The sequence below is a fragment of the Dipodomys ordii genome, unplaced genomic scaffold (assembly GCF_000151885.1).
Source record: "Dipodomys ordii isolate 6190 unplaced genomic scaffold, Dord_2.0 Scaffold24, whole genome shotgun sequence".
Taxonomy (NCBI): domain Eukaryota; kingdom Metazoa; phylum Chordata; class Mammalia; order Rodentia; family Heteromyidae; genus Dipodomys; species Dipodomys ordii.
In genome coordinates this window covers 13,752,624-13,779,951 of record NW_012267240.1, presented here as the reverse complement: position 1 = coordinate 13,779,951, position 27,328 = coordinate 13,752,624, and the positions used below count along the sequence as shown (strand labels likewise).

Genomic DNA, 27,328 nt, shown 5'->3' with positions numbered 1-27,328 from the left:
TGCTGTGGCTCAAGTGGTAGAGCGCTAGCCTTGAGCTGAAGAACTGAGGGACAGCGTCCAGGCCCAGAGTTCAGGTCCCATGACCGACAAAACAAAAACAAAAACAAAAAAACTCCTTTGAATCACCACCTAAAAATAACAAAAAGAGATAAAATAGATATAAATATAAAAGGGAAAATAAAAAGTATAAAGCTTATTTAAAGTGGTAAGTTTGACCTATATGTATGACAAAAGTGTTGTATGTGGTCCATACAATGGCATGGATATCTTAATATTCTAAGCCAGTTCTAAACATAATGATGTAATTTGCCTTACATCTGTGGTGACACTCTTCCATTCACACCTGTGCTGTTCATGGGATGAAGGACCTTTCCTGCAAGAGGCTTAGTGGGCAGTGCTGATTTCTATGTCCATGCCCCTCCATGACCTGTGGGAACAAACAGCTTAAGCATGGGTCATTGGCCTTCTGTATTCCTGGACCCTCCACCAAATCCCCCAAGACTCGTTTTCAGTCTGTTCTATGGTTTTTTTCTCATAGTGGAAGAGACGGCCCATTCCCACTTTTGTTAAAAGCATGTCTGGTAACTTTGTTATTTGGGCCAAGTTCCTTAACCACCATTGTCTGAGTTCCTACACACAAACATAAACCTAGTACTATGCTAGTAGGGTGGAAAGGATTATAGGGTAAGGAGTGCTCTTATGACAATAATACTAATATTAAGGATGTTAATAGTATCTCATACCCCAGAAACAAGTAACTATATGCATTTAAATTTTTCTGTTTTCTTTTTTTTTCTCTCCCTGCTCACCCTGAGAGATTCATAATTTGAACCGTGTACTTGTAGAAAGTAACATGTAAGATCTTAAGGTTGTCCCAGACTTCTCATTATGTGTCACCGTGTTAAAGGTGAGTATATCACATGCCTGAAAGAGAGAAGTGAACTGAGTGGCACCCAGGCATTTTAGCAACCTTCTATGGATGGCTACTTGTCCAAGCTCAACTAGAGCATTTAAAAAAAGAAAAGATACGATAACCTGGGCTTCAGTGGCTCATACCTGTAACCCTAGCTACTGAGGATCTGAGAATCACAATTCAAAGCCAGCCTGAGCAGGAAAATCACAAGACTCTTAACCACCAAAAAGCCAGAAGTGGAGCTTTGGCTTAAATGATAGGCTGCTCTCCTTGAGCAAAAATTGCTCAGGAACAGAAACCAAGCCCTGAAGTCACCCCTAAGATCAGTACACACACAAATTTATTTCAATAGTCTAATTTCTAGGTGACTGAACATTTTAAAATTATCTTTAAATAGCTGTGGGAAGAGGTTTCAATTCAATATGTCAAATTATGAATACAGTGTTTCTTGATTCATTGTCACCCCTTGTATCATTCTCCTTAGAGCTTTTCTAATGGCTAATGTGTTCACAAGTCTTGGGTTCCTTTTTGGTGTAAAAATTTCTCAAAAGAAGGCATAAAAGGATCTTGTTAAGCATCTTTATCTTAACCTGACAATTTTACAGGTATTCACAATACTTATAACAAATATTTTCTAATTGTCTTCCAGGTTAACTTTTTAAGAAAAAATCAAGCAAAGTCTACAGCCAAGTGATTAATTCATAATATCTCTGAGTATGAAATGTTTTACATAAATATATATTTTATCTTTATATATGAGTGCATTTATGTACCTAATATTTGAGTATGGATGTGCCTGATATTTGGGGAAGTGGTTAGTACTTGATACAAATAATGAAGGCATATACAAAATGTTATGTATAGGAGGAAATATAGTGAGAACCTAATATAATTTAATGAATGTATATATGTTCTTAAAGTTCAAAGTTTACAGTCCTTAATAAACATCACTGCAAGTTATACTGATATTGATCATTTTCACTGTGTGATTAAGAACTAAAATCACATTGCAATTCTTAAAGTTTCTAATGGTTTCCTGTTTTAGTAAAAAGTTTATTTTATGTTGTATAAAAGTATACATGCAAAATGAGGACCAGATATATAATAGGCTAGTCATACAAAAATAATATTTTTTTATTCCAACTAAAATTTGAAGCCCAGAAGTAAATATGTATCAAGTTAGATATTGAAGAATACACCTAAAATTATCTCTGATCAGGCTAAAATGGTATTGTGCAATAAGTATTTTATAAAAATTGGCTAATAAACTTTCGTGTGTTTTATTTTGAAAAGTTGGTGCATGAAATTTCAGTGTGGGAATGTTATAGTTTAGTTTTTGCTCAGAGTACCTTTTGCACTGAATGGCAATTACGATTAAGCACAGAAAAAGAAGAAATGAAGGAGTTTGGTGAAGGACTGCTAAGAGTTCAACACTGTGCTGCTTGCCTAATGAATTATTACATTGTGCATAATGCATCATATAATAATGAATTCTTATGCACAATGTAATAATTCATCTTGTTGCAGGACTTGACTGAGTAAATATATCATAGCTTTGCATATTCATAAACTTTCAAATACACTGAATTAGAATTTCAAATAAAGAAGAGTTCATTTCCTTATAAATTCTGGTGCCTAAAAATAGTTACATACCTCATAGAAGATATTTTAAAAAGGCAATTAAAAAAACTATTCACTTACTTTATAAAGCTGGAATCATTTCATTTCCCAGCATGGTTATTTGCATCATTTAATTAAAATGAAGAGACTAAGCAGATCTTTCGTGACAATGCTTGTTTATTAATCCTGCCTGCCTCTGTCTCTTATCCTGCTGCAGAACTCTTTACTGATCAGATCTAAATACACAAAAAGTAGCCAAATTGCACATGTGAGTGACAGATCCTAGGAAGAAGCATGCCCTCAAGGTGGGCAGTAAATCCATGGGAAATGAAGCCAGAGCACCTGTGTCCATCACTTTCTGAACACTAAAGACTTATAGAAACAACTGGTTATTTACAAGAACTTGTACAGGTGTTATCATAATTATTCTGAAGATTTTCCTAACTCACTTTTACTAGCTCATCAGTCCTCCAAATTTGAGTACCTGTTATATATTTGAGGATTTTTTTTCTTTTCACTACTGTGATTTTAACTCAAGGCCTTGCACTTGCTAGGCAGATACTATACCTTCTAAGCCTTGTTTTGGGTTGGTTAGTTTTTGAGCTAAAGGCTCAGGCCATCCTTGACTAGAATCCTTCTATTTGTGCTTCCCTGTGTCCCTGGGTGATGACAGGTGTGAACCATTCACCCAGCCTCTGGTGCATCCTTTGTACTTTGGATCTTGTTTTTTTTTTGCCAGTCGTGGGGCTTGAACTCTGGGCCCGGGCACTGTCTCTCAGCTCTTTAGCTTAAAGCTAGCATTTTACCTCTTGAGCCATAGTACCACCTCTGGCTTTCTCTACTTATGTGGTTCTGAGGAATCGAACCCAGGGCCTCATGCATGCAAGGCAAGCACTCTACCACTGAGCCAACCTCCCAGTCATCCTTTGTACTTTGGGATGGCTGGCATGTGTGATAGCACCCAACCATTGGTCCTGGGTTGAACTCAGGGCCTGAGCACTGTCCCTGAGCCACAGCGCCACTTCTGACCTTTTCTGTTTATGTAGTGCTGAGGAATCAAACCCAGGACTTCATGCATGCTAGGCAAGCATTCTACCATTAAGCCACATTCCCAGACCTGGTACTTTGTTGAACATGCTTATTGGATCTAATGTTTCTCTATTTTTGGTGTAGTCTTCAGGATCTTTTAAGTTTGGATCATATCATCTGTAAATACAGATAAGTTGATTTCTTCTCTATTTGTATATGTTCTCTTGCCTTATTGCTTTAGAATAAAGAATTCAAGCACTGTTTTGAAAAAGGATGGAGAGAGTAGACAAACAACACACAGTCACCTAAGTAGATGCAGAAACATTCTTCAATAAAATTCAACTTCCCTCCATGATAATTGCTCTGAAGAAACAGGGAATAGAAAATACATAACAAGGAGTAATGATGACTGTACATGAAAACATGTAGCAGGTCATACCAAATGAAGAAAAATTGAAATCATTTTCTATAAAGGCAGGAAAGAGGAGGGTGTCCACTCTCTCCCCTCTTTTTCAAAGATAGTGTTAGAATCCCGTATTTCAGAGTAATAAGGCAAGCATTTGAACTTAGGGCTTCATACCTTCCCTCAGATTTCTTGCTCATTCATGGCTGGGTGCACTACCACTTGAGCCATGCCTCCACCCTTGCTTTTTTGCTGGTTATTTTCTTTAAGGGCTGGGTTTGAACATAGATCTGTCAGATCTCAGCTTCTTAAACAGCTAAGATCACAGTTGTGAGCCATTGGTGCCTGGCCATAATAGTATTGTCTTTCCAGGGCCACCACGGACTTCAGCACCTACCACTCTGATCCATTCACAGCTACCAGCACCAGACAAGACTTTCTACGGTGTTAAGGTTATGATTTTCCAAAGACTGTGATCATCCTTAGTATTTTCAGGAATGCAACATTTTAAAATGAAGGTGTTAATGTTTTTGGAGACCTAATACTGTTACACATCATTGTGTAACTCACTTTATTGGGCCACTCACTATTGCAATGTCTGGAAAAATGCCCATTAACATCTCCATGGTTTGTCTGCAATAGGTTGCCAAAAAATTGGTTGGGCTAATTTTCTGAGAACTAAAGGTCAGCACGAAGCAGACAGTTTGTGTTACATAGAATGGAGTGGGTGTGAGGGAGCTGGTGTTTGAGGAGGCCTAGCAGGAAATAAATAGCTCGGCAATTGTCCTGCCTGGGTAAAAAAACGACGATTTCCTTTTAGTTTAACTTAAAGGAAGAACTGGTAGAAAAACAACCACCATAATTAATAATCTACCAAAAACAAGAACCAAAACTTAGTAGAAGAGCATGGCAGAGTTGGATTTTGAAAACTTGTGGTAAAATGTAACATGAAATTTATCACTGTCTCCTTTATACAATTCAGTGGTTTTATTGTGATCCTCAGATCTTAGCCTCTTGAGTAGCTAAAATTACAGGTGTGAGCTACTTGGCACCCAGCTTATAAATTTCTTTTTATGGCTGAATTTTCCACTGTAAATATCATGTTTAATTTATACATTCATTTCCTAATATACACCCAAGTCTCTTCTACTTTTGGCTTCTGAATTTAATACTGCTGTGAACATTGTGTACACATACTTATTTTCAATTCTTCAGGTAGAAGTGTAATTACTGGCTCAAATGGTAGTTTTATGCTTAACTTTGTGTGGAAGAACCAAAGCATTTTGCACAGGGACTATGACATTTATCATTCCCAGTGCTCCAAGGACCCAGATTTCTTCACATCTTCACCAACACTTGTTATTTTCTTTTTTTCTAGATTGTAGATTCCTTTTTTTATGCGCAATGGTATCTTGTTATAGTTTTGAATGTCCCTAATGAGTGATCATGTTAAACATAGTTACATGTGTTTACTATAACATTTTGTTGTTTTTATTGTGTGGATATATATGTATTTGTTTTTTTATTATCTTTAAGTAGTTGTACAAAAGGGTTTTAACTCAACATGTCAGTTTGTGACAAGAATATTCAGCCCTTATTAGATAGATGCTTTGCCAATAGTATCTCCTAATCTGTGAGTTCTCTCATTTTGTCTCTGTTTTTCTCTCCATGCCTCTCTTGAAGGTTAGACTTGAATTCACTATCCTCCTGCTTCAGCTTTCCCAGATTATAGTTGTGTACCACCACATCCATCTCACTGTCTCCACAGTGTCTTTTGATGCATCAACATTTTGAGTTTGGTAAAGTACAATTTATTTACTTTCTCTTGTTATCACCCATGCTTTTGATGTCATAGCCAAGAAATCATTATCAAATTTAGTGTCCTGAGGAATTTGTCAACCCCCTCCCCCCCAAGTTTTTATGGCCTTATCTCTTATAGTTAGCTCTTAGATCCATTTGGGATTTTTTTTTATATATACGATGTCAAGAACCACACTTTTTCAGTTTGGCATGTGGATGTCCATTTTCTGTAGCCGCATTTGGTAGACAATGTATCTTCTCATTAAATCTTTTCATTAAAGTCTTGGTACCTTGTCAAGGTTAGGGTTTGTTTACTTCTAGGCTTTCTACTCTATACCATTGATTTGATTTTGATTACTGTCTTGTAACTCACAGTAAGCTTTGAAATCAGGACATATAAGTCCTTTGGGGAAAAAAATTAAGATTGACCCTTCCACTGGCCCATGGACTTCCTTTGTATAAAGTCATACCATCTATAAATGGAGAAAACTTTTCTTCTTCCACTCCAGTCTGGATGTGTGAGAACCAGAGGGGTGGGAAGTCCGGCTGAAGTCCCACCCTAAGCTGATGTCATGCCCATGTATGGTGGGCCGCTTGGGGGGTGTGGAATCAAAGAACGACTTGGGGAGCAGGGAACCTGAAATATACAGGCTGGGTGTTCTGGGGAGAGGGTGGAGATAAAGAAATGGGCCACTTGAGATTTGCCTTCTGGAGCAGAGCAGAGAGGCCTGAGGAGAGGCTTGAGGAGACCTGGGCTGGTAGAGAGGCCTGCACAGAGCAGAGAGGCCTGCAGAAATGCCTGAGCAGGGCCGAGGTGCCCGTGGAGAGCCGAGAGGTCTTCAGAGAGGCCTGTGGAGAGTGGGGAGGCCCATGGAGAGGCAGGAGAGGCTTGTGGAAAGGCCTGTGGAGAATGCAGAGGCCCGTGGAGAGCTCAGAGGCCTGTGGAGAGCACAGAGGCCCATGGAGAGGTGGGAGAGGCTTGCACAGAGGCTTTTGGAGAGCACAGAGGCCTGTAGAAAGACCTGTGGAGAGCACAGAGGCTGTGGAGAGCATAATGAGGAGGCCCATGGAAAGGTGGGAGAGGCCTGTGGAGAGTGGAGAGGCCTGTGGGGAGGCAAGACAGGAACGAGGAAGGAGGGAAAACAAAAAGAAAAAAAATGCCCCCTTGTTGGTTGCAGCTGCTCCTAGTTCTAAAGTAATCCAGCACAAGGCAGTTCCAGATCAACTAGTAAAGCTCCTTTGTCACCTTTAACTGTGCCTCTGTGGATTTTCTCTCTCCCAGGTCATTACAGATGGCTTGAAATTTCTTTCTCTTTCTTACTTGCTCCAGCTGGAACTTCCAGTATTTGGTTTAATGGAAGTAGGGAAAGCAAGTCAAAACACTAAATCCTCCTTTGGCACAGGCAACGCTGGTGTTTAGAAGGGGTTGTACATTTTGTTTACCTTGGTTCTGGCCAGCTTTACTTGGAATGTGGTTATATCTGTACAGCTATGTGAAGGATGATGGATGGAGAGTGGGAGATAGAAGAAAGGGGTTGGAGCATGACAGCCCTAACCACTGAAAAGTTGAAATCTAACCTTCTTTGGAAAAAAAAGTTGAAATTAAGCTCTTCCTTGGGGTTCCAAGTATCTGACTAGTCTCTAGAGTTCCAACATAGCTCCTTCAGACAGTTCCTGCTGGTTTGGTAGTGGTTTAGGTGGAGGCTGGGATACCCAGACAAGTCCTACTCCACCTTCATCAAAGAGGTTGCCATCCCCCAACTCAAAGAGTTGGATTTCTTTCTCTTATTTGATCACTCTTTTAGCCCAACAGATCTGTTTCAATAAGGTAAAGTCCTTGAAGAAAAATCCTTTGAGTACAGTCATCTTCAAGTAGCTCTGAAACCACAGATCTTACCACTCATTCTTATTTCTAATTACACACGTGCAAAATGACATATTTGTATAATACAAGAAAGAAAAATAAGCCCTGAATGTGAGTATAGACAATTCAGTTAATTTCTACTTCCTTTTGAAATCACTGGGGTCACTGTGCTGAGATGTAGCTCAAGGGTTGATCTCATCTCTAGAATTTGCAAGTCCTATACACTGCAGAATGAAAGATCAAATAAAATCATTATGAATATACATTGGGTGAAACTCTTTGAATAGTATATGATTGATTTAATAGCCACAAATAAGTCTTATTCTCATTCTCCTCCTCCTTCCTCATCCTCTCTTCTTCCTCCCTCCTCCCTCCTCCGTTTTCCCTCTCCCTCCTTCATTTTGAGTCTGGCATTTTAGTACATGCCTATTACACCAGCATTTAGAACTGAGGAGGGAAGATCATGAGTTTGAGGCCAGCCTGGGCTGTGAACTAAGATCCTGTCTTTTTTTAATGATAAATCATTGAAACAATGTTTTAGAATGAAATTTTTTTGTTTCCTGTTTTGCTGATTAGAGTAAAAGAAACAATTCTTTTGTCCTATGTTTCTTGGTTTTCTCTTCCTGTCAGAATAATCTTAAATTTCAACTGTTTAAAAAAATTGGAACTAGATATTGTTAAAATATAAAATGTACAGTAAACTTTTGACATAAAAAAATGAGGGTAATGTATTACAATTTTTATTAGAAAGTAAACTATATAACACAAAACTCTTGATTTGAAGGAAAATTAAAATGTCAAAAAATACATTTCCAGGGACTGGGAAGGTGGCTCAGTGGTAGAGCTCTTGCCTTGCATGCATGAGGCCCTGGGTTCCATTCCTCAGCACCACATAAGCAAAAAGAAAAAAGCCGGAAGTGGCTCTGTGGCTCAAGTGGTAGAGCGCTAGCCTTGAGCTGAAGAGCTGAGGGACAGCGCCCAGGCCCAGAGTTCAGGCCCTACGACCGAACCCCCCAAAAAATACATTTCCAGAAGCTTTCTTTTGAATGACCACTATTTCTCACTCTTCCTAATCATCAAGGTCTGTTTCAAAATGTTCTTCATTCATTTCTTAAAAATAAAGCATATGGTAGGTAAATTATTGTCTTCAGTGAAAAATCTAGTAACCTGTCACAAAAACAGAAGACCAGATTTTCTTTTCCAAGCAAGAGGATGCTTCCAATCTTGAAGAGGAGCCCTCTGGTTGAGCCTGGACTACAAGGCTTTCCTGCATATCCTTTGTCTCAGTTTCCTGTGGCTTTGGAGAGAAAGGCTTCTAGAACTTTCCTTACTGAGATTTCATCTTAGATTTAGCTGCTTTGGGGCTGGAGGAGCAAAACTCTAGGGTGAAATGTGTAGTTTTTCAGCTTTCAAAGGAGAGAAAGAATCAAATACAGACACATCCATTAGTATTAACCCTTCACTGTCTGCTTTTGTCTGCAGAAAGACCTTTGACTTTGCAGGAGGACCCCTGTTTTTGTTTCCTGCCCAGGTAGTAAGTAGCCTGGGGAGGAGCTTGTCCCATCCAGCCTCAACCTCAACGCAACAGGCCCAGCAGGCAAGAGGCCCTGGTGTGTCCCCTCCACCCTCCCACGGGCCTGGCTGGCCTCCTCTGGCAGGCTCTGGCCTCTCCTCCCCCGTCCTCAGCCCTCTCCCACACATGTGCCTCTCTCCCCTTCCCCTGTGCTGCTCTTCTCAGAAGTTAGCTTACAAAGCAAAGTTTGTAACTTTGAATTCCTGTTTTGCTAACCACTGTCATGTGACAGGATATCTTCTTATTGGAGGGTTTTCCTAAATCCTGGAGCCCTTTAAAAGGGAGAGATTCCCTGGCACTGCTTTTCAGCAGGGTATCTCTGAGAACCTGAATTAAGCAAAGGGGCACCTGGGACTCTGGCTGGTTTGTGTCTCTTCTCCCTTTGTCTCCATCAGCAGAAGATAAGGAGACACGCTGGGTCATGAGGCTGTACCTGTTCCTAGCTTTTGTTGCTGCCATGCCGCTTGCTGTTCAACTATTGGGTAAGTCTACTCTGGGAGGTCTGGGGGGGTGTGCTTTTGCTTCGGGTGCTGTGGCACCTTTTTTCTTTGGTTGATGCTTATTAGAGTCCTGCCAATATCCAGGAGAGGAGAGGTAGGTCTTGGTCTCCAGGGTGGGAGCCAGGAGCTGGAGAGGGGTTTGGCTTTTCAGTCATTATGTACTGCCAGGGTCCAAGCCATACACAGGATGTCTGCTCTGTGTTTTGCCTTTCTAGTATTCAATTCACACGATTCCCCATCTCCCAACAAATACCTTCTGTGTGTCTCTGGCTGAGAGGAGGAGGGTGTCTCTCTTTATCTTGCTCTTAAGGATGGACTCAACCTATCATCTTCTCAAACACAATTTCTATGCTCATTTGTTTCCCTGAGATGTTTCAGTCATTCATAATTTGTATTGTTAGCGAGTTCATCCTAATCTGTAGCCCAAAGAGTTCAGGCTGTCTCAACAGTTGGATTTAACCTGGTTTTAAATGAGTATTCGTTGTCTGAAGAGTGATGACTCATGAGGATCAGATTCAGAACGTACCAAATTTGCAAAGACACTCTTAGAAGTTGTCTCCTATTTCTCTGGACTCAGCCTGCTTAAGCTTTTTCACCCTCAAGAGTTCTGGGAGAGATCCTCCATTCCCAGTTCAATTTCAAGATGATGGGCAAGGGATATTTGACTTTACTTAATTTGGTTTCTCATCTCTCTTCTTTTCCATCCACCTATTCATATTCATGAGGCACAGTGTGTGTTGCTGGTCCTACTGTGTGTCTAGAAAGCAAGTTTCCTAGGGGAGAGTATTTGACCATAGAAAAAGCTAAATCTTCAATCAGCATTAAGTACCAGTTACCAAAACAAAAGCAAAGGCAGCATCATTTGTTCCAGCCTCTGTCACTTGCTAGTTGTGTGACCTTGGACAAGGGGTTTCTGTCTTTGTGCTTTAGTTTCCGGGTCTATAGAATGGGGAGAGTGATATTTCCTGTTCCAACAGCGAGAGGATTCAGTGAGTTATACTGTGTATGAGTGTGGAGAACAGAGTATAGTGATTCAAAACAGGCATCTGCCCCTGCAGTATATTAAGCATTTTAAAAAAAGATTTTTTTTCAAGAGTGAGAATGTTGAAGCATTCTGGGAGTTGTTTTTATCATGGTCCTGTCTCCAAAAGCATTTCTCTCAGGAGGAACTTCCTAATCTGGGCATCTGAGATCACAAATGGAGGGAGACATTGTCTGGGTTGCCACCCTTTTTCCAGATGTTAGTTGTAGGCAAGAGAATCTGCTTATTCTTCAGGTCCCCAAAGGTTAACAATTCAGACTGGATAATCTAAGTGTTGTGCTTTCTCAAATAGAGTAGTGTGAACATCCAGGGCTGTTTACAAGGTCTACATGCTCACAACCAGTATAGCCCCAAAGAAAGAATTAGTTGCATAATGTAGTCATGTTAAAAACAACTAAAAAGAGGAAGGAAGATCTAATTGGATGATACTGCATTGGCCTAGCACATGCAAGGCCTGGGGTCTGATTCCCAGCACTGAATTTCTTTCTTCTCGCTCTCTCTCTCTCTCTCTCCCTCATCTCCATATCTATATATTATACATATACTCAATATCCATATTCAATATGTTTCTCTATATATTCATATCTATATTTAACATTCATATACATGTATATAGGGGTGATTTGATTTTTATTAATGTAGCTTATTTCACCCAATACATTCAAAGTATTTTTCCTTAATGTTTTGCCATTCTTAAATTTAGCGGGTTATTTTTTTCCTATTAGTTCTCCAGACTACCTCTTTGAGTTGGGTGTGTATTGTGCACCGACGCCATGTCTCAGATCACACTGGTCTCCTTTTCACTCCTCAGAGGTCACATGTGGCCGTTGGCTCCCATCTTAGGTCATGCAGAGATCTCAGTTTTCTTTAAACTGGCTTAGGCTCTTGAGCAAAAAGTCCTCATCCATTTTCTTAGAAATATTTCCCTTGTAGAGACAGCAGGATGCCTCATGATGACTAATGACTTCCTCTTTTTGAGTGCTGCCATTGGGAGAGAGAAGGAGGATCTGAAGATCTGCCCATAATTTAGGAAATACAGAGCAAGAAAACAGAAAAAAAAATTGGGAATAAGGGGTTGTCTTCCAGAAATTTCTGTTTTACCCAAGAGCCTGTAATTTTATTCTATCTTTGCTTGGCCCAAGTAGAAGAGTAGTGTAGGTAAAAGCAGGACACTTGCTTCTTAGCAGTGGACTGAATAAATGTAGATTCTTAGGGACTCTTTCCTGGCTTTGTACCCATGATGGAGCCTGCAGGACAGTTTCCCTCCTTCTTGGTGACTTATCTCTGCAGATCTGAGCCTTATCATCTGTCTCCAAGTAGCATTCTGCCCAGGTAGAACTGGGAGTATCTGTGGACTGATGCCAGTTGTACCTGAAGACACCAGGCTGTTAACATAGATGCCCTTTGCTCTTCTTGCCCTATTCTTCAGCCACATTGCCTATATTTAGGCCTTAGTTTAGCTTGAACCACAGTATAGATGTAGTAGAAGTTGCGTGGACAGTGAACTTGGACCATAACAGAAGAAGGTTGGGAAGTACACAGGTTTGGCTTGCTTTTTGCTAACAAATTGGTATGTAGAAGAAAAAGAAAACACCACTGATTTGATCTTGTAGCACTTAATGATTTTCTAGGGTATGAACATTCATACCATGATTCATCTTCACCAACAGCATGTTGCCACGTAAGGCAGAGTCAGGACAAGGTGCCAGCAATTAGCTCTTGCTGGCTGTTTCTACAGCACAACTTGGAGCCCTTCAAGACTCTCAGGATGGAGCTAAATCAGGAGACCAAGAGACAGAAAGAAACCTAGAACAAGGACTGATTACAAAGTTGAGGCAGTCTGGGCTTGGGACAGAAGCCTTCATATCATGAGTTATTAAAGCAAGAGGGAACTTGGCCCTGATTCATTGTGGTGTCATCATTCTGGAAAGGAGAGACAATATTGTCAGGAACAGCCAGGTCCAGTAGTTCACTATTTAGCAGGTAGAGGCAAACCCAGGGGGAACTTCTCTGCTCTTACTTTCCCATCCTCTCTTGGAGTCCTTGCTGTAAGAACAAATGCAAAAAGAAAAAGAAAAAAAAGAAGAAGAAAAAAGAACAAATGCATCTGGGTGTGGTAGTGCATTTCTATAATCCCAAAGTTTGGGAGGCAGAGGCAGGAAGAGCATGGGTTTCAGGACAGCTTGAAGTACGTAGTGAGACTCTGACTCTAAAGACCTAAAAACAACAACAACAACAACAAAGGCTGATTGACTGAGAGTGAGAACATATCAGATATAGCATATGGGGAGCAAGGGCTGTTTCCTCCTGTTTGTTTCCCATGAAACTTGTTTTTTATTAATTGGTCATAAGGCTTGAACTCAGAGCCTGGGTACTGTCTCTGAGCTTTTGTTCTCAAGGCTAGCACTCTTAATACTTGAATCACAGTGTCACTTCTGGTTTTTTCTGAGTAGTGTAGTGGATACAAGTTTCATGGACTTCCCTGCCCAGGCTCGCTTGGAACTGCCACCCTCAGATCTCAGCCTCCTGAGTAGCTGGGATTACAGACCTGAGCCACCAGCACACAGCCTCCTCTCTGCTTTTTACTACATAAGAAACCAGGCTGTGAGAGTAGGTGGGTTGCAGAAGTGAATGAGCCAGGAGGCTCAGAAGTAGAAATAATCTACCAGCTCGAGTGTATTGATCAGGAAAAATGTAATTGTGGTTCAAAACAGCAGTACATTAAAGTCTTTTTAATTTTTAGATTTTTTTTCAATGGAGAGTCAGAGGGCATTACTTATCAAGTATTTACCAGGTATAAAATTATATAAGTGTTTTATATATATATATATATATATATATATATATATATATAAGCTCATTCAGAAGCATTAGAAAATAAATACTATTTTCCCTGATTTACAAATGAGGAAATTGAGACTAGAATGATTAGTTTAAGGCAATCAATGGGGAATCAATGGGGAACAAGAATTTGATTGCAAGCCAGCTGATCTCTCCCTCCCCTCCAAGCATCTCCATCTACTACTAAGTCTCCTGCCTTCATGAATGGACACCGTGTCCCTATATCTAGTGTCCTGTCTTTCTGTCCCTCTTCCTAAGCTGCCACATCCGCTCTTTCTTGTCTCTAATTTTATCCTGTTCTGAATCATTTCACACTGTGTTCAAGCCTGGTTTCCCCAAACTCATGATAAGGATAACAAACATGTATCAAATGGTTTTTGAATCAGGAACAGTTCAACGCATTTTGTTGAGATCATTTCATTGAATTTCCTATGGCAATGTATGAGTAGGGCTGACTACCTTCTCTTTGTGAACCAGAAGGGAAAATGGAAATACAGAGTAGTGTTGAAAATTGACCAAGATCCTACAGTTGGTGTACAACGGAACCTGAGCACGCCCAGGTTGACAGGGCACAGATGAGTTTGCTCAAGTATTTGCATGGATCTGCATGGAAGAAAGAGCATCACAGAGTCATCTTCCTACCTGAGGGTTTTCGTTGGTCCTCAGATTTCAGTCTCCTAGCTAAGATTATAGGCATGAGCCACTGGCTTCTGGCAGAGATTCCTATTTTTAGGGAGGTTGGAGAGATAACAGAAAGAATTCCCTGTTGTGTCCTTTCTCCACCATGTCAGAATCCATATGGATTCATATATGTGATTTCCTAAATGGGCCAGCTAGTGGCATAAATCACTAGGCTCTCTGGAAAATGGATGAATGAAAGAATGAAAGGTGAACACCATTTTTTTTATTGTTCCATTGCTCTTTTACTCAATGTTGCTAAACCAAATTCTAGGTTCATTCTTTATGTCCACCAAGACATCGTTTTCTTCTTTGTTTGTTTGGACATATATGAGGTGACTGATAAACATTCTTCACTTAATTTTTTGATGGGTTGGGCATTGTGGATACTACACTTATTTACTGAGGCTCATGGCTGCACAGTATTTCTCAGTGTGGATTCTTCCAGAAGGTGACATCTGACTCCGGTTTGAGTGCACGTAGTTTGACTGGAAGGCAGTCTCGGAAAGCACTGCAGGAGGAATGGCAAAATGAGACAGGAAGGGCAAGCGAGTTAAGAAACCAGTAACCACTGTGGTAAGAGCTCAGCTCTGCTGAGGAGCGGTCGGGCCAGCGTGGGATGGAGCCTCAGTATCATCCCACCCAAGGGCAAGGCACTGGGAGTGTGTCAATTCCCACAAGCCACTGGGCGAAGAGCAATCCTAGGGGTGGCCATTTATTATTCTTGGCCCTTCTGGTCGGCCCTGTGTGCAGGCAGAGGGCTCTAATGGTCAGAAAACATCCCCATGATGAGATGTACTGTGGCATTTTGGAAGTGAAGCTTGTATGTGTGGGTCTGGCAAGGGCCAATGAGAAATAAGAGGGCCTCTGGCAACTCCCACTACTAAGTATTTGCTTATCTTCCTCTTGTTCAGTGGCTCTGTCTTCCATGAGTTATTTGTGTATGTGTGTACATTTTAGTGATAGTATTTTATCTATCCGTAGTGGAGTAAATCTGAAAGTATACTAGAAAATATAGCACATCATCTTTATAGCCCTATATACTTAGCTTTTATAATTTCATTTTTTTCTTTTCTGGTAGGTATAAAAATGTGACTGGTTGTTAATAGATAATAGAATAACTTTAACTGCTAAGACACAATTAAAAGAAAATCAGTGTCACTATTAGGATATTTAGACTTCAGTTATTTGTGTGTGTGTGTGTGTGTGTGTGTGTGTGTGTGCACTTGTGTGTGCAAGATCATGTGTGTGCTAGTCCTAAGGCTTGAACTCAGAGCCCGGGCACTGTCCCTGAGCTTTTATGCTTAAGATTAAAGGTCTATAACTTTGAGCCACAGTGTCATTTCTGGCTTTTTGGCAGTAAGTTGGAGATAAGAGTTGGACGGACTTCTTCTTTTTTTTTTAAGCCTGGGCTGGCTTCAAACTGTAATCCTTTACTCTCAGTCTCTTGAATAGCTAGGATTACATACATGAGCTACAGGCACCTGGTTTAGACCTCTGTTATTTTTAACCTGAAATACTAGGTTGAAAATTACCTGCTCTTTCCCAAGTGTATTTTGGTCCTTAACATTTCTGTCTTGAAATAATCACAATAGACTGTTTGTCTCATTAGTTTGACACATTGTCACAAACACGGTGCCCATGTTTGCCAAATACTTGCTGAAATATAAAAATGGGATCCTAAAGGTGAAATTAAAGTGGGAGGCTATCCCCAGTGTTGGAAATGTGCAGTGTATAAGAATGAAAAAGAAGCCCATACATGAGATTTTAGAGAAGTTAATCTAGCTATCCTGCTGACCTCATTGTTCAGGGTTGCCGTATTTCTGTTACAAAACCATAATTATAAACCAGGGGTGTGGCTCAAATGAGAGAACACCTGCCTCACAAGAGCAAGACCCTGAGTTCAAACCCCAGTATTACTAAATTAAAAAGTAAGAGTGCTTAGTTGTGACACACACACACAAAGAAAATGCCATGTGCTGTCCTCAGTCCAAGGTCTTCAATACAGTTCCAGGGACAAGGATACTACATACTGACCATTTGGGGAAGGGAGTCATGTATAAATGTATCACCCCAATGTGATAATGGTCCATTTCCTTGCATTGTTTGGCAAAGGGAATGTAAAACCTGCACTGCTTCCTAATATCAAAAGATAAGTAAAGGAAACAAGAATAGATATGTGTGTATAAAATAGAAACTTTCAGGTACTCTTTTCATAAGTAGAAATGCATTATTTTCTTGAATAATGGATTTATAATTTAAACTTAAATTGACCCATTTTTTGGGGGGGGTCTGGTCGTGGGGCCTGAACTCTGGGCCTGGGCGCTGTCCCTCAGTTCTTCAGCTCAAGGCTAGCGCTCTACCACTTGAGCCACAGCGCCACTTCCGGCTTTTTTTTCTGCTTATGTGGTGCTGAGGAATCGAACCCAGGGCCTCCTGCATGCGAGGCAAGCACTCTACCACTGAGCCAACTTCCCAGCCGGACTCATATTTTTGAATCTATTATTCAAGAAAATTTATCTGAGTGACTAGTTAGGATGCTTCTGATTTAATAAATAATCTTTTATTCATCTTGCTAATATCTATGAAGAGATAAATATTAATTATATTAATATTTGTAAATATTAATAAAAGTACAATTAGGTTATAAATATATGAATATTGACATAAACATTAATATTGATGAAGAGATAAATAATATTTTCTGTTGTGTGTGTACCAGTCCTATGGCTTGAACTCAGAGCCTGGGTGCTGTTACTGAGCTTTTGTGCAAAGCTAGTGCTCTTCCGCTTGAGCCACACCTTCACTTCTGGCTTTTATGGTTAATTGGAAATAAGAGTCTCACACACTGTCCAGTCCAGGATCTCAGCCGCCTGAGTAGCTAGGGTTACAGGCATGACCCACAGACACCCAGCCTAACAGATTATTTATGCTTCCCAAAGAGAAATAACAGTACCAAAAAACCCTTCAAGTTTTCTTCTCATGGATTTTACATTTGTAACAGATGTAAGCAAATGACAGGAAAAGAATATATCTGGTGATGGTTATAAATGTTCTCTAGAAAAGAGAGGACTAGAGTGAGTCAGGATGGTCATCTTGCTAAGGAGTTGACAACCAAGCAGGGACTCTGATGAGTTTCTTCAGAAGGAGGAAGTCCAAATCTGAAGTTGCTAAAGTGGGATTGACTTAGAATGTTTGAGGAACAGAAAGGCAGCCTGGTTGGAAAGCGGCAGGTGTGAACAGAAATGAGCGCTGAGGGGTTGCAGGGCTGGGTTATGCCCCCTGTCCAGTAAGCTGAAATGCAGAATCTGGGTATATCTTATGGGTGCATTGGTGCTAGTCTCTAAGGGTTTCTATTGTTGGGGAATAAACTTTAGTCAGAAACAAAGTCTTCTCTCAAACCCAAATACCACAAAGGCAGAAGACAAAGCGATTTTATTATCCAGTCAGCATTCAGTCAGAATGTGCTACAAATCAGGCAAGCCAGTAATGAGACTGAAAATAGTAAGAAACATGTCTTCTGTGTGGTTCAGTGGCTACAACTCATTACATAGGGCTCATTCTTCAATAAGGAGTCAGGTGATAAGTCAGATTCTCAAAGGACATTGGGAAATTGGGAAAGTAAGTCTAATCATCAGTGATGATTCTATTCCAAGGAGAGAGGAGAGTGAAGATTGAAGAACAACACCCTGTTAGATTGGGGGCATATGTAATAGTTTGCAATGAAATGAAATGTGGGGGTGGGGAGGAGAAAGGGGAGAGAGAGAACAAATATAAATTACAAACAGGGCAAACTGGAAACTCAGATTTCATATTCCAATTCAAGCCTGTTTTAGCTCTGTCACCATAACAGAATACTTGAGGCAATCAACTTATGAAGAGGAGAGGTTTATTAGGCTTACAGTTTTGGAGGTTTCAGCCTATGATTGGTTAGAATTGTAGTGAGACAGCAAAGCATGGTAGGAGTGAGAAGAGAGAGAGGATCAGGAGTCTCCTCATCCTCTTTGAGCTCAAGCCCAGAGAGATCTAAGGACCTGTCCTAGAAGACCCACCACCTCCCCAGACCACCATGCTTAAGACAAGCTTAACAGAGTCTCTGGGGAGACATTGAGGATCACACTGGAGCAGGGTCCCAAGGCAGCCTGGAGGCAGCATTCCTGCTACAGGGAATTCTCTTTTCCCACAGCTTTTTTGTTTTTTTCTTAAGGACTCTGTCTGATTGGATAAAGCTTACTCCCACTAAAGGAAAGCTTGAACTCAGAACCTGGGTGCTTTTCCTAATGCTCTACCACTTGAGCCACAGCTCCACATTGGGTTTTTTTTGGTGATTAATTGGAAATAAAAGGCTCACAGACTTTGCCATCTAGGCTAGCTTTGAACTGTGATGCTGAGACTTCAGCCTACTGAGTACTTTTTAGGATTTCAAGCATGAGCCACCTGTGTCTGCCAACAAGCTCATCTATACAGATTGGCATTTGATACCACAATGATGGCACCCAGTTGACATGTAAAATTGACCTTTGGCATAGTTTTGGCCGACATCAATAGATTCTGGTATTGCCCTAGCAAATGAAGGGAAATGAGAATCCAGGATGACACATTTTAGTTTTGAATCTGGGTGGGTAGTGATGCCATTGGGAAAAAGATTTGATAGCTGTTTATTAAACATCATATTTTAAGTAGAATTAACATGAGATTATACCGAATGACACAATTCTCAAAGTGTGTTAGTTTTTCAGACTGGAAGAGACTAAGGTGGCACTTGGGTATAATAAGTGATCACAGTAATAAAAGAAAAAAAAACATTTCCTTTTCCTATCCCATGTGCTTTATTGTGAGCCAAGTGTCCTATTATTAGAATTTTAATAATATTGGCAAGACAGAAAGCAACTTGTTTTGTCACAGGAAGCCAGAGGTGATAACAAAACAAAGTAAAGTGAGGGAAGTTGAGCTAGAATGGAAGGAAATCTGCTAAGTTGTGGCATGTCCAGGTAATAGTTGTCAATTCCACAGGGCTCTGGATCCAAGCTTGATGGAATCTCAATCCCAAGAAAGCAGAAGTAGAAGCTGAAGATCCCAGACAATAATCTGAAGCAGCACAGAGTTAAAAAATCTAGGTGAAACAGAGGTAGGACATGTCAATGAAGTGTAGACTAGACCAGATAGAGACTTGAGTTAGGAGAAAATCTTTCAGGCCAATATCAATTTTAAGCTTTAAATGGAAGGTTCTAGATCTGCTGTCAAAGTGCAGATAATGCTAACCTTACTGGAAAATTAAGAACAGCGAACAGAGCCTGGCTTGAGTTAAGTCGTTTGTAATTAGGGATGATTCTCCTAGTGATAATCTTATAAACTTTTTATTCTTAGTTTATTGCAATGGGTGGTTTGATTAGAAAGAGAATCTGCAATCTTTCCCTTTGGAAAGAACTAATCAAAGCAGGAGACACTTAGAAAGAAAAGGTTTGTACTTTATTCTCATGTCACAACTTTAAAAGCTCTCAGGTCATTTTTCATTTGTGTGTTTGTTAGAAATAAACAGAAAACAAAAACCTTGGTATGAATTTTGATTTAAGGGTAAAAAAAATCTGCTTACTGGATCCATTTTTCTTTCCTTTTTATTTTTTTATTTTTTGCAAGAGGAAGTCCCATTTTGCCAGCAAGCAACTTTGGACTGTAAGCAAAAGCAATCCACACATATTTGCTTATATCGCCAGTTCCAAACTGTAAGCCTAAAATCATGGTTCTTTTTAAAGCCATTCTTATAAGATGCCATCTCCAATAATTCCATACTTACAATTATTATTCCTTTTTAAACATTTCACAAATCATTATGAAATACACTTTTGTATCTGTAATACAAGGGTCAAGTACACCAATAAAACGAAAGGTGACGTATTATTCTAGACATGCTAGGTACTAAACCTTTCAGTTCTTTATTATTAGAACACAAAAAACAAAGCAAAACTAAGGCTAGTTTGGTTAACTGGGGATACTGAGAAAGTACTTCCAAAACTTTATAGTTCACAAAATGAAGGTAAATTTTTTATTTGATCTAAAGTAAAAAATTTTTAATTAAAAGTATCATACATAGGTGAAACCCGTAAGTAATTACTGTGGTTACATAAGCAGGATAACTATATACAGGTTTTATCAATCTTCCTCAAAAAGGGGTAGGGATGTGTTGGTCTCCAGAACCTTACTCTAAGGCATATGTGTATTTAATTTTATGTCTTGTGTATTCAATTATCCATTCTTTCCCCTCATAATGACATTGTTTTGACCTCTTTTTTCAGTGGTGCTAGGGGTCACACTGAGGGTCTTGTGCACATGAGGTAATTGCTCTGCCATTTGAACCACAGCCCCATTCCTTTTTGCTTTCATTACTTTTCAGATCGTATCTCATATGTACCCACTGATTGGCCAGGAGTGGATTCTGCCTATTTGCACTTTCTGCCGCTGTACTTTGGTCATTCCCTTCTTTTCTCTGCATTCTTGTATTCACTTTCTTGTAATTTGGGAGCATTTAAATTGGGCTCTTACTTGAAGGCTCTTCAAGACGAGGCTGTTTTTTGGAGAACTTGCCTCTGAGCACAGCACCCACAGATGTTAGCTATGACAGACTCTCTGTTTACCCACGTCTTCATTCTCTCCCTCCATTATCCAGAACCACCAGGAGGTACATGCGGCCTCCCCAGGCATCATTGCCTTCCTCTCTTTTCCTGTGATCACAAATCTTTAGGGACATGGAAAGTTGGGCACTTTTGACCTACAATATTGCCATTATCACGTGGACACACTTAAGCCCGTTTTCTTGTCTTCTCTCTTTTAAACAGATACCAGGCAATTTTTGATCTACAATGAAGATCACAAGCGCTGTGTGGAAGCCCTAAGTCCAACTTCTGTCCAAACTGCAGTTTGCAACCCGGATTCTGAATCTCAAAAATTCCGATGGGTGTCTGATTCCCAGGTTATGAGTGTTGCTTTTAAGTTATGCCTGGGGGTGCCATCAAAAACTGATTGGGTTGCTGTCACTTTATATGCCTGTGACTCAAAGAGCCAATATCAGAAGTGGGAGTGCAAAAATGACACGCTTTTTGGGATCAAGGGTGAAGATTTATTTTTTAACTATGGCAACAGGCAAGAGAAGAATATTATGCTGTACAAGGGATCTGGTTTATGGAGCAGGTGGAAGATTTACGGAACCACTGATGACTTATGCTCTAGAGGTTATGAAGGTAAACTTTCATGTCAAATTTCTCCCAGCTTAGCTGCCCTGTGCTAGAAATACTGATTCCATTCTTTATGCTTAGCCCCATTCTGTGCTCTAGAAAAGCATCATAGGGAATGAATGCAATAGAAAGTCCTGAATAATACTGAGCTAGTTGTAATAGCGAAGGAGGACATAGCATGAAACTTCTCCAAGGTATGGATTTGTTAAGCAAAGGGCTGCAGCCGTCATCACAATGGTTTGACCCCTTGCCTCTTACTTAACATTATAAAGTTGTAATATTAAACAAATCAAACTAAACTTCTCTTTTTATTTGGCTTAAATTATACTGGGAGAAGGAATGACAAGAACAATATTCTTTACTAACTCAGATCAGCTAAGATGACATTGTGGCAAACGGTGTTTCAGGATTTTTCTGACTTATTTTGTCACCCTTCGGGTATGTAGAGTCTGTGGTAGAAAAGCTGAGGAAATAGTTTGTTAGTTGATATTGTAGCATATTTAGTTATCTCTCTTATATAATGACAGTACTTTGAGAAACAATTTTGTCCACAGTTGGTTCCATGAGCTCTTGAAGGTCAAACAAAATAAAGAGGATTTAGTCTTCCCTTATCATGGCCAAATTTCATTCTCTGTTGGCTGCCCAGAAACAGAGCAAAAAACCAAAGGAAATTAAAAAGGACTTGAAGCATTTCACAAAGGCCACTCTCTTGAATGAGATGATGCTATCACCCATTTCGAGTTTGGATGTAGTGAAGTGTTATCTAGAACAACCTCAAGGTCAGAGCACACTCCTGCCTTTGGGAACAAGAGATACCTGCTTCCAAATTACTTTGTTACTGGGGCTGCTGAGATGGGCTGAAGCCAGCTTATCACAGTGAGAACAAATGTAGGAATTGAGTTCTTTGGAAAGAGGTAGTTTGTCAGCTTTCTATCTTCTATCTGTATAAAACAGAGAGGAGAAGAGTGTAGAAATTGAAGTCAAGCTCACACAACACCTATTCTAGGGCACTTTTTGAACAAAATATACATTTAAAAACTCCAAGAGAGGCCAGTTAAGTAGCACAACCTTCCAGGATACAATTTAAAATTAAAAAGTAGAACAAGGATGAAATCAACTTGAGTCCAGTTCTTCAGAGGAGACAATTGTGTTAATTGAGGAATTCAATATGAGTAATATGACACCGTGGAACTGGTTTTGTATTAAAATACACTAGGAGTCCCCCTCTCCTACCCTTTCTGTCCTCCCATTTGTCTTGAGACAAATATGCACAGGGTTTAGAACAGTGGCTGTCCTATTTTAATAGGATTAAGAACCATCTGGAGAACTTAACATGCAGACCCTTATTCTGAATTAGCATATATGGGAGAAGGGATTTTTTAAAATGTTATTTTATTGTAAAGGTGCTGTACAGAGGGGTTACAGTTACATGAGTAAGGTAACGAGTACATTTCTTGTCCAACATTGTTACACCCTCCTTTGTTTTTCTCCTACTATCTCTTACCTCCCTCCACCTCCCTACTCCTCCCCACCCAAGTTGTAAAGTTCATTTCCAACATAGTGTCTGTGAGTATCATTGTTGCAATGGGTCATCCTGTGACCTTGTTTCAGCATGTTGTTATTCTCCTTCCCCTCCCCAAATTAGCTAAATGTATATACAAGATGCAGGTACCAAAATCAAATACAGTGACAAGGGATAAAGCATAGGGAGAAGAACATATAAAAGAAACAAAAAAATCACACAGTACATTAAAAGCAACAATGACAAAGAAAAACCTCTTGTGTCCATATCTTGGGGTTCATTTCATTTAGCATCATCTTATATGGTCATATAAGCTTTTGAGCTTTTCTGCTCATCTGATAAAATTAACCTAGAAAGAATGACACCGCCCCATTTGTTAGGAAATGGGAAGACTTGACAAAAATCATATTAAGTGAAATAAGCCAGACCCAAAGAAATATAGGTCCCATGGTTTCCCTTATTTGCAATAATTAAGTTATACATCAGGGAAGGGAATTTTTTCATTTTTAAAAATAAAGATCCAAGTGCTTCTGCTGAAGATGATCACATTTTGCTTACTGGCTAATGACCTCCCAGTAGTCAAAAGAATCCTGCAACAGAGTTCAGAGGGAAGAAGAAAATGTATTTCAACATCCAGTGGCTATGAAGTAATATTAGAGTTACTCCTTAGTATGGACAGAAACAAGAACCCAGTAAAAGACTGGGATAGAAGAAGAAGGGGATACCCAGGTACAATTAGAAGAGAGAAGACCCAGTTACCTTAGCATGTAAAGTCAGTATTGACAATGTCACTCACATTCGCGCATCCATCTATTTCTCCAGCCATGTACACACTCCTGGGCAACGCAAACGGAGCAACATGTGCATTCCCATTCAAGTTTGAAAACAAGTGGTACGCAGATTGCACAAATGTTGGACGATCAGATGGATGGCTCTGGTGTGGAACTACCACAGACTATGACACGGATAAGCTCTTTGGGTTTTGTCCATTGAAATGTAAGTATCTTTTGGCACATCCAACACAGCAACATAAGGATGAGACCAGACCTTGTGCTTACCTACCACATCTCCTCCAAGTGAATGCAGTTATTCATTTTCCCACTGGATCTGGTTGTTTTAACAGTGGAAAAAACATAGTCTGTGTAGGCTGAAGACAGGAATACAGATCTTCTGAATCTCAACCTGACATTCGATAGGTAGTTAGATCTTGCTTAGAAGATCAAACTGCATTTCAACTATCCTAGCATTTCTTGCATTGGATGACCTTTCATATTTACCCACTCTCAGTTATTTTCTGAGATTTTAGGGTCGACCATGCCGTATATCATACCATGTACTCTTAGTGCCAGAGATAGGAGCTTGTTTTCCCCCGACCTACATTTTTTAATGAATGAAATGGAGGAAACATGATGAGCAATGCTCATGAGGAAAACTCATAACCTTGGATCTCTTTAGAAATGTGCTGGAGAGTTAGCTTGAGGATGTAAAACAGAATGATTTTTAACCTTTTTACTTCTAATTTACGTCTTCAGAGCCACATGCTCTGATTTTTTTCCATGTTAATGCAGAAGTCAAAACAGTGCAAGAAAAAACGAAGTCTATTTGCATTAACTGTTTCCAGTACAATTTATACACTCATGTCTTTGAGGGCTTTGTAATTTCACCATTTGTTTTATTTTTGTTTTCCTTTCAAGACTTCATTGTGCCCTCTTATCAGCCTCAAACTAGCAATTTCAGTACAAGAAAATGAGACACAACTTATTGAGCTAGTGACACCAAACATATGCTCTCTGTTATCTGTTGCACTGTTTACCATAATGTTTTCCTTCTATTTAGACATTTATTTTCAAGTATCCTGAGAACAGGAAAAGGAAAAGACCCTGCTCTATCAATTTGTCATAGCTTGCAACTTTAGCTTCCAACATCACTTTTTGTTGGTTTATTGTGAGAATTTGAACTCTTTGGGGTGTTGTATACTCAGCAAACCTGGTTTTTTCATTGAGAAATGATGTTTTAATTCCATGATTTAAAATAGAAAAAATATACATATTTTATTTTAAACTTCTCTGTTTGGCATTTATTTTGCTTCCTCCATTCTTCAACAAAGAAATAATTCTCCTTTATTCACTTTTCCACTTTTAGCTTGTGATAAACCAAGTAACTAAAGTTTCTAAAAGTAGTAATTTAAAATATCTTTATTTTTCAATAAATAAACTCCATTTAAGTTTCATTTGGAAGGTCTTACAAGGCATCAGCTCACTGGAATTTATTTAGATTTAACATTCATAATTCAGATTAATTTGTCAGTTGTGGGGCTTAAACTGAGAGCCTGGGCACTGTCCCTGAGCTCTTTTTGCTCAAGGCTAGTGTGCTATTGCTCTGAGCCACAGCACCACTTCTGGTTTTCTAGTTAGTGGTTAATTAGAGATAAGAGTCTCACTGACTTTCCTGCCCAAGCTGACTTTGAACCACTATCCTTACATCTCAGACTCTTGAGTAGGTAGGATTACAGGTGAGAGCCACCAGTGCCTGACTCCAGATTAATTTTTATATAAATGAAGAGTGGATTTATAGTTATTTTAGGGTTAGGGGTGGCAGCTTAATGTAGCCTACTCTGCATGCTCCAGGCCATGGGTTTAGTCCCCAGCATCTCTCTCTCTCTCTCTCTCTCTCTCTTTCACACACACACACACACACACACACACACACACACACACACACACACAATATTGCCTAAATCAAATAATAATGTGTTTTTGTTCCTCTCTGACGTTCTGTGGGACCACAAATGTCATACCCACAGGGTGTGGTGTGTTACTTCCTTGCCAGACCCAGTTAGGTTCAGAGTTAAGGATCATGACTGTGCATAGTGTGCAGGGGCTCAGTCTGGCACCCTAATACTGGCCATAAGTAATACTTACATGTAAGTTAATAATGTAATATTTACATTGTTAGCTTTTCAAGGCATATACCAAATTTATAGAGTATATACAGAATCATAAATAGCAAAGACAAAGATAAGCTGAAATATTTTTTTTTTACTCTGAGGAAAGAATATCTAGCCATCAATATCTACTATTACTAAGACCTTCTTCAGTGAGATTGCATGTATCTAGTGAAGAGAAAATGTGGCTCTTTAAGCTCGGGTATAGCCCCTCTATCTATGGGATCTTCCCTTGTAATTCTTTTGTTTTTAAAGACCAAATGAAAGTATGCAAACAACATATCCACTTGCGGAGAAAAGACTGATTTATTTATGTTCTCTCTTCTTTCAATATTTATTGTCTTGCTTGATTTAGAAAGTTGAGCTAACTGGCCCTACTCTCTATTTTTATTTTTTTGGTGCCAATACTCAGACTGGCTCACTACCACTTGTGTTATAGCTCCACTGCTGGCTTATTGTTGGTTAGTTGAAGATAGAAGACTCGTGGATTTTCTGCCCTAACTGCTTTGAACTGTCATCCTCAGAAATCAGCCTCCTGAATAGCTAGGATTTTACAGGTGTGAGCCACTGGCATCTGGCTCTCTATTTTTATCTTTCCTTTCTAACCCATCAGATCTCAAATGTCCCAGAAGAAAAATAGAGATTTAATGCCTCTTTCCTTCTTTCTTGAGACACATGGAAGAGATTGGATGTGGCTGAACCTTTGAACTTCTAGTCTTCACTTCAGCAGCGAAGAAAATACATCTAGCTTTAAGAATAAGAAAAGATGGTGGGGGAGGAGATGAAAAGAAAAAGATACCATGGCAGGCAATAATGCTGGTTGAATGGTTTAACCAATATTGTTTCCTGGATGCATTGCCAATGTCTGATGCAGACAAATTCCTTTCGACTTCTTTTGCAGTTGAGGGCAGTGAAAGATTATGGAGTAAAGATCCACTGACAGGCATTTTCTACCAGATAAACTCCAAGTCTGCTTTAACCTGGCACCAGGCAAGGAAGAGCTGCCAGCAGCAGGACGCTGAGCTTTTGAGTGTCACCGAGATTCACGAGCAAACATACCTGACAGGTAAATGACAGAGGGAGAAAGTGACGTCGTGAGTAAAATCAGGATGGTTTGATTTACAGAAGGTAACTGACAAGTGCTACATGTGATTACATACATGCTGATAGAATTGGTCCTGTAGTGGAGAGGACAGGTAAAGCCACCTGGCCCCATTCAGGAAGTGATGTGATGAGCCAACTTCCTTCTTTTGGTTATTGTGCTCTTCAGAGCCTGAAGGAGTTGAGGGATGAGTCTGGGCTCCTGGTAAAGGATGCCACTGTCAGTGAGGGATGTTGTTTTGAGGCATAGGCAGTGGCTTGGCACCATG

General features: G+C 39.8%; 1 protein-coding gene across 1 annotated transcript in view; it reads left to right on the top strand.

The window, feature by feature from the left end:
- Positions 1-9,545: 9,545 nt before the first annotated feature.
- Mrc1 (mannose receptor, C type 1) overlaps positions 9,546-27,328 on the top strand; it is an 80,388-nt gene continuing 62,605 nt past the window's right edge. The window contains exons 1-4 of the mRNA XM_013014757.1: positions 9,546-9,684; positions 21,097-21,498; positions 23,837-24,010; positions 26,860-27,024. Coding sequence (XP_012870211.1) covers positions 9,624-9,684; positions 21,097-21,498; positions 23,837-24,010; positions 26,860-27,024 — 802 coding nt within the window. The 5' untranslated portion in view covers positions 9,546-9,623. The remainder of the gene's footprint in view (positions 9,685-21,096; positions 21,499-23,836; positions 24,011-26,859; positions 27,025-27,328) is intronic.